This window comes from Chiloscyllium plagiosum, chromosome 2 (assembly GCF_004010195.1).
Source record: "Chiloscyllium plagiosum isolate BGI_BamShark_2017 chromosome 2, ASM401019v2, whole genome shotgun sequence".
NCBI lineage: Eukaryota > Metazoa > Chordata > Chondrichthyes > Orectolobiformes > Hemiscylliidae > Chiloscyllium > Chiloscyllium plagiosum.
In genome coordinates, this window is record NC_057711.1 from 117,497,801 (window position 1) to 117,510,435 (window position 12,635).

Here is a 12,635-nt window from a genome sequence, read left to right on the forward strand (position 1 = left end):
GGCACTTCGCACAACGTGAAATGAAATTTCACACAAAGTCCTAATACAAAGAAATCTCCAATACTCTATTAAAATTATCAGAACTTGGATTTATTGAAAATTCAAACTTCTCATGAAACAGAAGAATGCCCTTTAACCCACGTCCACAATTCCGCGTTAAACTAAATGCACAATAACTAAACAAAATTAAAACGGAAATCACCCCAGGATATTATTTGACATTGGTAACATTTCGCTTTGGAAACAGAACTTTCATTCTCGTTCTATTTTGCCAATTTTACCTTTGTGAAACAGTTTCGTTACTTTTGGTTTTACTTGCAGAATCTTTATCATTTCTAATGATTTACCAGAGGGAAGGAATTTTCTTTTAGAAATTATGAAACCAATTGGATTTAACTTTTGTTTTAAAAATTGATTTTTACACTTATTTAAGCAGTTAGGATCTTGTGCAACAATAATGTCTCACTGCAATTCATGTAAGCTAATAATCCTGAAATGACCACATTCTTGTCTTTCAAACTGTATATTCTCATTAGTTTGAGGTCCCGTTGAGATTTACCAGTATACCCCTACCCTCCGGGATCCTTTTTTCAGTCACAAAATATTATAGCACAAATACTAGATGAGAGAAATATTCCAGGTATCAACATTTCAGCACTCTAGTGTTCAATAACAAAAACCGGCAATAGTTTTGACACACTACGTATGCACATGTTAGACATTTTTCAGAATAAATACAAAAGTTTGAACACAATATTCCTTTCTTAATAGCGCTATGGTTATACTTACACCACAAGGACTTCAACTGTTCAAAATAGTCGCTCAACATTACCTGCCCAAGGACAACAAATGCTGGCCAAGCCAGTGATATCACATTCCACAGAAGAATTAAAGAAAAACAAGTTGGTCGTGTTTCAATCAATAAAGCCAACGTTAATACCAAAACTACTAACGATAAAATGTGACATATAACTTATTTTGGACAGATTAATGTATAGGAAGCAGCAAACACGCTGCGGGACAATACATTGGTCTGTTCAACTTTTACAATAATCTCCCTGTCATTAATGGAAAATGATGAATACTGCAGAGGTGAAATATTGGCACATTTCAATATAGTTTTACAGATTTATCACAATGGAATCAGGGTCGTTGGACCTCTCCCCTGTTGCATACTGAACACAAAAGAAGATGTCTGTTTGTTGGGAGTCAAATCATCTCACCAGAAGATATCTGCATGAATTTCTAAGGGCAGTTTCCTAGACTCAACGATCTTCAGCTACTTCAACAACCATCTCCTATCCATTATAAGGTCAGAAGTGTAAATGTTTGATCATGATTGCCGAATATTCAATTCTTGACCACTCAGATATTGAAGCTGTCCTTGTTAGACACGGGAAATAACTAATGGGGGCCAGAGAGGAAAGTGGAATTGAAACTACAACCAGATCAGTCATGATCTTATTGAATGGGTGTTGCAGGCTGAAAGAGCCAAATGCCCTGCTCCAATTCTTACAATCAATATATCTATATTCGTGAAATACAAGACCTGGACTACATTCAAATTTGGACTAATAAGCTGAAAGTAACATTTATGGTACACAAGTGCCAAGCAATGACCATTTCCAACTAGAGAGAATCTAATCATCACCCCTTTACATTCAATGACATCATTCCTCAAAAGCAACACCATGAGATCGCTACTGATCAGAAACGGAACTGGATCAGCCAAATAAATAATGTTCAAAAGCAGGTCAGAGGCTGGAAATATTGTCTCTCAAACTTTCCTCCTGACTCCTCAAAACTTGTCCATCATCTACAAAGTACAAGTCAGACTTGTGACGAAATGTGCTACACTTATCTGAACGAGTGCAGCCTCACAACATTCGAGAAACTTAGTACAAAATATCCTGCTCCTGTCCACTATCTTAAACATTCACTCTTAGCAACACCCATATACACCCATAATCTGCAATTTCCTCTCTAAATTACACTAGATACTGAATTAGAAATATAGCACAATCTTCATTGTCGCTGGACCAAATACTGAAATCCCCTTCCTACAGGACTCTGGAAACACCCTCACCACCGCCCCCCACCCCCCCCCCCCCCCCCAAAGAAAAGCTGAGATGTGGGACTAAACATGACTGTCTTTCAATGGAAGAGAAGCAGGTAAAGGGGAAATCATTCAAGAGCTGCGATATCGGGCCTATATAAATAGATTTTTAAGGTAGTAAAACATACTGTGAGAGTGGTTATGAAAATGTATGGGATGCTTGGATTCATTAATTGAAACATTAAGTACAAACGTCGAACTTTTATAAAACTCTGCTTAGACCACAGCTAGAATATTGTGTCCAGTTGTAGTCACTGACCACACACCTGGAAGCATCTAAGAAGAGTGCTTGTGAGGGCTTATCAAGGGCTTTACTAAATTGATTTCTGAAACGCGGGATTTCAGCTACAAGATAAGATTGGAGAAACTGGGTTTGTTCTCATTGGACCAAAGGAGATTTTTGGTTGATGTAGAGCTATAGAGATTGTGACAGGTTCACATAAAGTAGGCAGTGAAAATAGACTGTTCCCGTTAGCCGATGGAACAAGGACACCGGATTTTAAAGATTGGGATAAGAGATGCAGGGACATGAAGAACTTTGTAGTGGTAACCTGGGACTCTGCCGAATGGAAATAGAATCAATGAACAATTTTAAAATCAAATTAGATGGGCACTTGAGGAAAATAAGGTTGCCGAGCTACAAAGATAACAGAGGATTGGGGACAGACTGGGTTTCTCCACACTGAACTGGCACAGATTCAAACGGCTGAAAGGCCTCTGTCTGAAGTAGTAACAACTCTCAACCAACCATCTTCCTAAGGACAATTAGTGAAGGACGATTGAAATAGGAAGTTTAAAAGTGAACCTAACCTCAGATTTTGGATGCGTCTCTACCTTTTGATCTACTCCATGCTCCATGTTCCCATGTACAACAATACAGAACTGGGTGCTGTATGTCATTCGACATTGGCTGAGTGGTAGTCGTTGCTATACTGCTGCCATGTTTTCGACAGTTAAACATGCCAACTTCACTTGTCAAACATGATTGAGAATCTTTCTTTCCAGTCCAAATTCCTGTCTGTGCAAGCCTGTCTAAGAAAAAAAGACGGATAATGTATTGTGTCTTAAACACAATGCACTGGTTTATGCATCAATATTTTCTTATTTATTCAGTGAACGAAAATCCCTGGTGCCAAGCAATAGCCTTATTTGTTTAGTTGAAGGTGATCGGTCCGCGTCTTAATCTAGAGGGGACCCTCCTCGGTAATGCGCATCTTTGTTTGTATCTCTCCGCAAGTGCATAAGGGTGAACCCGGGGTGAAGAGGCTGATTGAGACGGAGCCCCAGTTTGTCCCAAGGCCCACTCTCAGCTCATAGTTCAAAGCCTGCCATGATAGGGGTTTGTCACACGGAACTTGATGATTTCCCGTGTTTCATTACTTTATATATCAGTTAATATTTTAATCCATAATCATGAATAATCACATTCTTATTAATTGTGTATTATCAATGGCTTGTTACAACATTGAATTTATATCCAACTCTGCCAAACCAGCGCCATGAATGTAAATATTGGGGAGTTTTTCTTTACTCAAGCCAGTCAAATGTTACTCAGACTTCTGGAGATTTACTATTTAAGGTTAAACTGAAGTGATAGACTTGAAATCAACATCTTATAAAATTCTTAGCAGTCCACAAACTGTCCCAGAAACCATTCCCACCGACAGATCTTTGGGCGTATACAGTTCTCAGCGGTTAGTTATATTTGTTAGAGCGAATTCAGAGATGTGTGATATTCAAACAACGATCGATCGAATCTTTTGATCATCGAATCCATGGGAAGCATCGCTCCAAGACGGATGATCAGACCTTTTCTGAATACAGTGATATGAAAATGTACATATCCCTTACATTGGGAAAGAAAACGTTCCTTACACAAACGGTTCAAAACACAACGAAACCTCCCTAATCACAAACACTGAAATAGGAGAAAAACTGTGTAAGTGATCGACAGTATGGTACGGTTGGAGAATGTGGAAGATCTGAAATGCAGTTGAATGAAAATATTAAGTGTAGGAAGCTTTGACGGTTTTAGAAGCCAGTGCACTTGGGGTCGGTCTCAGTGAAAGCAACAAGTGTTCAGGAGCACTCTATCGCTACTCAATTCTCAAAATGATCCGAAGAATCATGGAAATTCATCCCAATTGATGATCAGAAAACAAACAGAAAACACACCATCATCCTCCGAGTTTCAACGGAGAAGCAATACTGCTAAACAGTTTCTTTTTTTTTGGGGGGGGGTGTCCTAAGAACTGTACACGGTTTTAACATTACAACTTTTAAGCTGCTCAGTCACACTGAGATCGATGTACAATGCAAGACATTTGTCACAAGGATTGTCATAAGGTGTCAAATGTGCTGTCAATGTTTAACTGTTTATGTCCGGGGGCTCCCGAGGAAGGATTTGTTCTTTCGGTTCTAAGTGGGATAGATCATCCCTTCCATATTTCCACAGTAAGCTGTGTGTCTGCTGTGTGTACTCGCACAGTTGGCCTGTTCGTTATTGCTGTACTGCCGCTGAGGTGAGAACGGGCCAGGAGACAATCTTCCAAAGGGCTCCACTGGCTCATGACTCAGGGAGGCGGGAGGGCAGGACAGGCGGCTGGAGGCGCCGTACATCTGGCCGCTGGCTAAGCAGTAAGTCGACTGGCTCATGAGGGGACGCGGACTGGGCGCTGAATACGTGTACGGCACGGCGTTAGAGGGTAGAGAACACAGGGTCCCGTTGCAGGCTTGAGTCTGATAAGCGGGGTTTCCAAAGTTAGGGTAGGCAGTAGCAGTCAGATCTGCAGTGTAGGTGATAGGAGGCTGCTGAGTCAGCTCTGAGGCTGGAGCCAGTGGGCCGTGATTGCTGAAGCTGAACATCCTACAGGAGCTGTTGGTGAACGCCGAGGGTGATGCTGAATAGTGCAGAGGGGGGTTAGCAGGAAGCTGCTGAGGATAGCTAGGACTGATAGTCATATTGGCATAGATGGGTCTTGTGTGAGTCCTGCTTACTTGCAGTGGGGCCAAAACGCTGGCTTCATGCATGTAAGTCGGGTAGGTTGTAATATCCGACCTCTTGAACCTCTTCCGCCTCCTCAAGAAGCTACCATTCTCGAACATGTCGTCGGCGGCCGGGTCCAGTGCCCAGTAGTTGCCTTTGCCCGGGCGCCCGGGTTCCCGCGGAATTTTCACGAAGCAGTCATTGAGCGTGAGGTTGTGGCGGATGGAGTTCTGCCATTTCTTGGGGTTCTCCCGGTAGAAGGGGAAGCGCTCGGTGATGAACCGGTAGATCCCCCCCAGGGTCAGCTTTCTGTCCAGGGAGCTGGCGATAGCCATGGCGATCAGCGCGATGTAGCTGTAAGGGGGTTTGCCACGCTGGATCGGCCGCTTGCGTCTCCTCCCCCGGGCCAGCTCCCCAGGCGGGCAGCCCGCTGAGCTCTCCGGGAGAGCCGGCGACTCCTTCTCGACTTTCACCCCCGGCTGGTTGACGGACGCCAGGCTGGAGGCTCCCGGGACTGGCTGCTGCTTTTCGGCTGTCATTGCTACAGCAGCAAGGCCATCACCAGCGGCGCACACACAGACACAGACACCTTCCCTCGCTCGCATGCAGGTGCTGCTGAACCGCTCCCCCTCCTGCAATCTGCTCCTCATCTCAAACAGCAGTCACACCCACCTCCCGTCATTTAAATAAACACACCCATTCTCACAAGCCGAGTCAGGCAAGGCGATGCGGAGTTGAACAGCACTGGGTTGTTTCGAATCTTCAAGAACGAAAATCTCCAAATGCCCCTCAGCATGTTGTTAAAACAAAACCTGGCGTGTGCTCATAGAGATGTACAGCTCGGAAACAGACCCTTCGGTCCAACTCGTCCATGCCGACCAGATATCTTAAATAAATAAATCGAGTCCCATTTGCCATCACATGGCCCATATCCCCAAAACCCTTCTTATTCATATACCCAACCAGATGCCTTTTAAATGGTGTAATTGTGCCAGCCCCCACTACCCCCTCATGACTGGTTTGGGTTCATAACGTGGTCGAAGTTGCCCTGTTCCTTCATCCAAGCACTGTACTTAGAATCGGGCGCGGAATTCCCCTAAATATAACGGGGGTTGGCAATATCAGTACAGGTTGGGTAATGGACAAAGAGAGCATTTCAAAGTAGAAGTTGCTGGAAAAGCTCAGCAGGTCTGGCAGCATCTCCGAAGAGAAGTCAAAGTTAACATTTCGGCTCCAGTGAGCCTTGCTCAGAACTCCACCGAACACAACACCCACAAGGAAAGGCCGAATACTCTCTGAGCCGTAGAACTCAGATTTGGTGAATAGAAAATCCCAGTTATCCCTCTGAAAAGTGGAGCTAACGTCGGATTTATTTTTAAACTTGTCACAATAAATGCTTTAAAACTACCGACTGGTGATAAAAGCGGGACGGTCAAATCTTTCGACGTGAACAAGGGCTACTTTAAACTAGTAACGCGCCCCGTTTAAAGAATTGTACCTTCCTCTGTGCCAGGAGGCCTGGGTACAACTCCCACATGCTCCAGAGGGTGGACCACAACGTGCCTGAACAGGTTATTTAGAAATGTCTTCAGCGTGACGTGATGTGGAGGTGCCGGTGTTGGACTGGGCTGGACAAGGTCAGAAGTCACACGAGACCAGGTTATAGTCCAACAGGTTTATTTGAAAGCGCTGCTCTGAAAGCTTGTGTGATTTCAACTAAACCTGTTGGACTTTAACCTAGTGTCGCGTGACTTCTGACCTTCGGTGTGACAAAGGTCGGTTAAATAACCGGAGAAGAATGTCCGTTAATCAAAGTAACTGCTAAACCTCAGGAAACTCAGCGCTAACCTTGAATATATTTGAAAGATGCTGCAGGGAACTCCAACGGCCACGACTGTAAATGCATGTTTCGATTTGAACTTTTTGGCTTCAAAACAATGTGGTCAGGATTCAACACTAGAACTACTAATCCCTTCTGCAAGCGTTCTTGTTAATAAAACATAGAACTGCGGACGCTGGAAATCTGAAACGAAAAGCAGAAATTGCTGGAGAAACTCAGCAGGTCTGGCAGCATTTATGGAGAGAAACGTATCAAATCCAGTGATCCTTCTTCAGAATACTTTCTGCTGGCGTGCTTCATTTTCATTCCAACGAAACCTCCGTAATTTTGTTTTACTTATTTCGGCGCATCAAGGCGAAATTCATTTTGAATAAGTATATTTATAAGTTCACTAGTTGGGACCTTCAAGAGAATCTTAGACTAATACGATCACTGGTCCGCCACCAATACTAAACTGCAAGATGTGAGTCGCAGAGAGTGCCAGCAACATTATAAAGACATTATACAAATATAATCGTACCAATATGGATTGTTACTGTTCGTTTTAAAAGTGTTGCGTAAAGTCAAGGGCAAGGGACTTTTTAAAAATTAATCTTAGCACTGGGAAGTTAACGAAGAATGAACATTTGTTGCCTGTATCGCATCACAAGGAAACGTGGGCATTAGAAAGCCACTCAACCTTTCTAGGCCTTAAAGCGTGGGTGGGGAAATTGACAATGAACAGCCATGACTTGGAGGTGGCGGTGTTGGACTGGAGTGGACAAAGTTAAAAATCAGAGTCAAGATTAGAGTGGTGCTGGAAAAGCACAGCAGGTCAGGCAGCATCCGAGGTAGCAGGAAAATCGACGTTTCGGGCAAAAGCCCTGCATCATCAATCCTGTTGAAGGGCTTTTGCCCGAAACGTCGATTTTCCTGCTCCTCGGATGCTGCCTGACCTGCTGTGCTTTTCCAGCGCCACACTAATCTTGACTCTGATCTCCAGCATCTCAGTCCTCACTTTCTCAAAGTTAAAAATCGCACAACACCAGGTTATAGTCTGTAACAGTTTTATTTGGAAGCCCCAGCTTTCCAAGCGCTGCCCCTTCACCAGGTGGTTGTGGAGAATAAGACCATAAGACACAGAATTTATAGCCACAGGAGTACAGTGTCATAGAAATGTAATGCGACTTGAGTGGGTTCGTGATCGGTAATCCTTTTTGGGATCTTTTCTGCATTTCTGCAGGAACGTGATGTCTGTGTCGATATGCGCGATCTTCTTGGAGATCGTCTCCACTTTGAGCCGGCAGTTAGAGGTGTCGATGGTAGTCATGACTTGGAAGTGCCGGTCTTGGACAGGGGTGGACACAGTTAAAAATCACACAACCAAGTGACGACGTAAATGGAGCACACACACGGGTAGATGAAGACCATCAGTGCATCTGAAAGATGACTTTGGGAAGAAGATAAAGGACAAATAATTTCTGATTAGTAACGAAAATAGTTATTCGCCATTTAAAGAAATCACCTTGCACCCGTTATTTCATAAAGCCACAGAAAGAGTCAGATTACTCTGTAAATAGACAAGAGAGGAATTGGATCGTTTCCCCTGCAATAATGCAGTTCGTTTGGTCACTCTGAGCGCTGTTTGCAACGTTGTAAATATCTTTTGGGTAGATGCTGCACATCTCACGATTGCCCACTCCCTTCGATCACATCCCCCCCTCTCTCTTTTACCTGGCCTTACCAGTTTTCTCTGCAAACAAGCTTAATCCCGGCCTCATGCACACCCAGTCTGGAGAACGCAATTTGCTGGAGATAGGGACGGAAAACTGATCTTATCTTTGGATTTGTTTTTCAACGCAGTATGCGATTGTCCAGCATTCATCCAATCGGTCCAATAATCCAGGTGCGTCAAAACGTACATTAGCCAGAGAATGAAATGGATAATTTTTTAAAGTGTATATTTTAAATGTATAAAGGGATAGCGCACACATAGTTATCTCAACGCTTTAATGCACCATTACCCCGAGATTTTACATTATTCAGTATACCACAACAAAGATGCTTTGGGAGCAATAAAGCGATGAAGAGGAAGGGTGGAGAGGGTCGGCCCAAATCTAAAGCTTTTAGGGTAAGATCGGCAAGGGTTTCTTTTTCTTTAAATTCGGAGGAAAGGGAATGAGCGGAGAGACTAGGGAATGGTCGGAGGATCAGGATTCTGCAGCTGGTTGCGGGGTGAGGAATTCAAATACAGAACTCAAGATCTAAACCTCAGCTCCAAGATTACAGGAGGGCGGGGGGGAACCTGTAGGCACGTTAAACAAACCACCACTTTCATGAACCCCGGCGAGGAAACGATTTTATTTTCGGATTAATATAAGATTGAATCATAAATTTGTGTCGAGTACGTAGTTTCAAACCGCTAGCTGGTTTGCAAACATCAATCCCGGCAGAGTTTTGCCACTGTAAATACATCGAAGTCGATGTTAAAATAATCACAGAAACTAACATTTTAGAATAAATACGAAAGTATGATTATATTTCATTAAACGTTTAGAATTATTTTTCCCTTTCTCGTAATACCTAAAAGAAGCTCGGTTTACTGACAATTGACAATACAGATTGTGCGTTGGATTTTTGTTTTGTGGAATTAATTCTTCCAAGATCGTTCGGTTACCAAGTGATACAGTGTAATTGGGCAAATCAAATCTATTCATTGTATCTAATATTAAAACTAAATTTGCTTAAAAACTTCAAATAAGGCAAACTATTTAAAAAAAAACAGAGTAATAAATCCGAACAATTTCTCTTAAAACAAACTGCTCATATTTGAGACAGTAATGTCGATTTGCTGGTTTTGTATTTGCACCGTGACCAAGTGCTTTCATCAATATATATCAATAATTTATCTTAATTGTTGCTAAATTACAATGAAAATGGTTCTGTTTGGAAGTAAGATTGACTTTCTGTAATAGTCTTTACACTTCAGGAATTATTTTAGCCTGAAACCTTACTCAAACGGGCAGCACGGTGGCTCAGTGGTTAGCACTGCTGCCTCACAGCGCCAGAGACCTGGGTCCAATTCTCGACTAAGGCGACTGTCTGTGTGAAGTTTGCACGTTCTCCCCGTGTCTGCCTGGGTGCTCTGGTTTCCTCCCACAGTCCAAAGATGTGCAGGTTTGGTGAATTGGCCATGCTAAATTGCCCGTAGTATTAGGTAAAGAGGTAAATGTAGGGGAATGGGTGGGTTGCGCTTCGGCGGGTCAGTGTGGACTTGTTGGGCCGAAGGGCTGCTTCCACACTGTAATCTAATCTAAAAATTTGACAATATTTGATCGTCTGTTTGTCACTCGTTGGAAACTTGAGCAGGAGGGGGGCGCGTTGGTTAGTGATGTTAAATTAGATCTGAGCTCTCAGACGTTGCGCTAACATCTAGACACAGCATATCAAAATCGTTCCGCTCTTTGTTCAGGGACACGTTTCTGTTGTCCGCATTTTCTTTCCATTTCGCATTGTGTCCATATTTGAAGATAGATCTAAACTGAGTTAAGTGTGGCTTTTACTGTTTCATTCGTTTTAATGGTGTTAGGAGTAAGCATAACTCTTTCGGTTTTGTCTACCCGTCTCTTTAAAATTGACACAGATAAAATCAAAGCTGAAAATGTGTTGCTGGAACAGCGCAGCAGGTCAGGCAGCATCCAGGGAACAGGAGAATCGACGTTTCGGGCATAAGCCCTTCTTCAGGAATCCTGAAGGTCAGGTGAATTCAGGATTCCTGAAGAAGGGCTTATGCCCGAAACGTCGATTCTCCTGTTCCCTGGATGCTGCCTGACCTGCTGCACTTTTCCAGCAACACATTTTCAGCTCTGATCTCCAGCATCTGCAGTCCTCACTTTCTCCTCACAGATAAAATCAAAGCTCTATACTGTACAAGGAATTGTTTATTGAAAAGAAACGTCATCACACCATCCCACCAAATGAGATAGCGTTTAGTACGGTCCAATATACTGATCATCAATTCACCCCGCAAAGATAATTTTTCTGAACATTGATTGTACAGACTTTATGCTTCGCGAATCTCACATTAAACGTTGAAAACATTAACCTTAACAAACATTTTAATTAATGCAATTAACTAATTAGCAATTTAGTTAAGCGCCAGTACGATTTGGAGACTTTATGGAGCTTTCACGTTGTAACTTTCAGCTTCAGATCAATAATTCTTACTGGGGTTCAGCTAGCCCTATTTACAGGACAGAAGTGTGTGTGGGGCGCGGAGAGGCGGGATGGATAGCTGCAGTGGAGAGATCTTCCGGATACAAGCTCATCCCAGACCTTCAAACCGGGTGGAGCTGGAGATGAGCTTATCCAATTTATTCGAACTTCAGTTGGCCATTCAGAGGAAGGACAGCACTGTCCAGTCACCTGACAGTTTGAAATTTAAATGTTGAAAATGGAAATTGGCCAAATTTCTATTTTATTTATTTTAAATGAAGACTTAAAAATTCATTGGTGGGCGTCGCTGACAGACCAACGTTTATTGCCAGTGCCTAGCTGCCCTTGAGAAGGGAGTGGTGAGCTATCTTCCTGAACCGCTGCAGTCCATGTGTTTTACGTAGACCCACAATGCCGTTCAGGAGGGAATTCCAGGAATTCCAGGATTTCCAGTGAAGGAAAGCTGATATATTTCCAAGAGACAAAATAAAAAGCTGCAGATGCTCGAATCCAAAGTAGACAAACAGGACACTGGAAGAACACAACCAGCCAAGCAGCAACAGGAGGTGGAGAAGTCAATGTTTGAGATATTAACCCTTCTTTAGGATTCCTGAAGAAGAGTTAATACCCGAAAAGTTGACTTCCCCACCTCCTGATGATGTCTGGCTTGCTGTGTTCTTCTAGCTTCCTGACTGTCTACTGTACTTTGATATATTTCCAGGTCAGTATGGTAAGTGGCTTGGAGGGGAACTTGCAGGCCGAGGTGTTCCCATGTATCAGCTGCCCTTGTCATTTTAGATGGAAGTGGTCTTGGATTTGGAAGGGGCTATCTAATGACGTTTGGTGAATTTCTGTGATGTATCTTGTCGGAAGCACACAGCTGCTACTAAGCGTCAGTGGTGGAGGGAGTGGATGCTTGTGGATGTGGTGCCAATCAAGTGGGCTGCTTTGTCCTGCATAGTATCTAGCTTCTTGAATGTTGTTGGAGCTGCACCATCCAGGCAAATGGGGAGTATACCATCACAAACCTGACTTGTGCATTGTAGATGGTAGACAGGCTTTGGAGAGTCAGGAGATGTGTTACTGGTGTTGTATTCCTAGCCTCCGATCTGATGTTGTAGCCACTGTTTATGTGGTGAGTCCAATTGAGTTTCTGGTCAACGGCAAACCCCTGGATGTTGATAATGAGGGATTCAGTGATGGTAACACCATTGAATGCCAAGGGGTTGTGATTAGATTGTCTGTTATTGGTGGTAGTCATAGCCTGGCATTTGTGTGGTGCAAATATTACTTGTCATTTTTCATCCAAGCTTGGATATTTTCCAAAGCTTGTTGTATTTGAATATGGACTGCTTCAGTATCTGAGGAGTCACGAATAGTGCTGAACATTAGGAAATCATTGGCAAACATCCTACTTCTGATCTTATGCTGGAGAGAAAGTCATTGATGAAGCAGCTGACGAAGGTTGGGCCGAGGATGCCATCCTGAGGAACTCCTGC

At 43.2% G+C, this 12,635-nt stretch overlaps 1 protein-coding gene across 1 annotated transcript; it reads right to left on the bottom strand.

Annotated features, from left to right (window-relative positions):
• Positions 1–2,136: 2,136 nt before the first annotated feature.
• foxe1 (forkhead box E1) lies at positions 2,137–5,696 on the bottom strand. The gene has a single exon (XM_043674205.1). The coding sequence runs from the start codon at positions 5,639–5,641 to the stop codon at positions 4,535–4,537; it is 1,107 nt and encodes a 368-aa protein (XP_043530140.1). The 5' UTR covers positions 5,642–5,696; the 3' UTR covers positions 2,137–4,534.
• Positions 5,697–12,635: the final 6,939 nt, after the last annotated feature.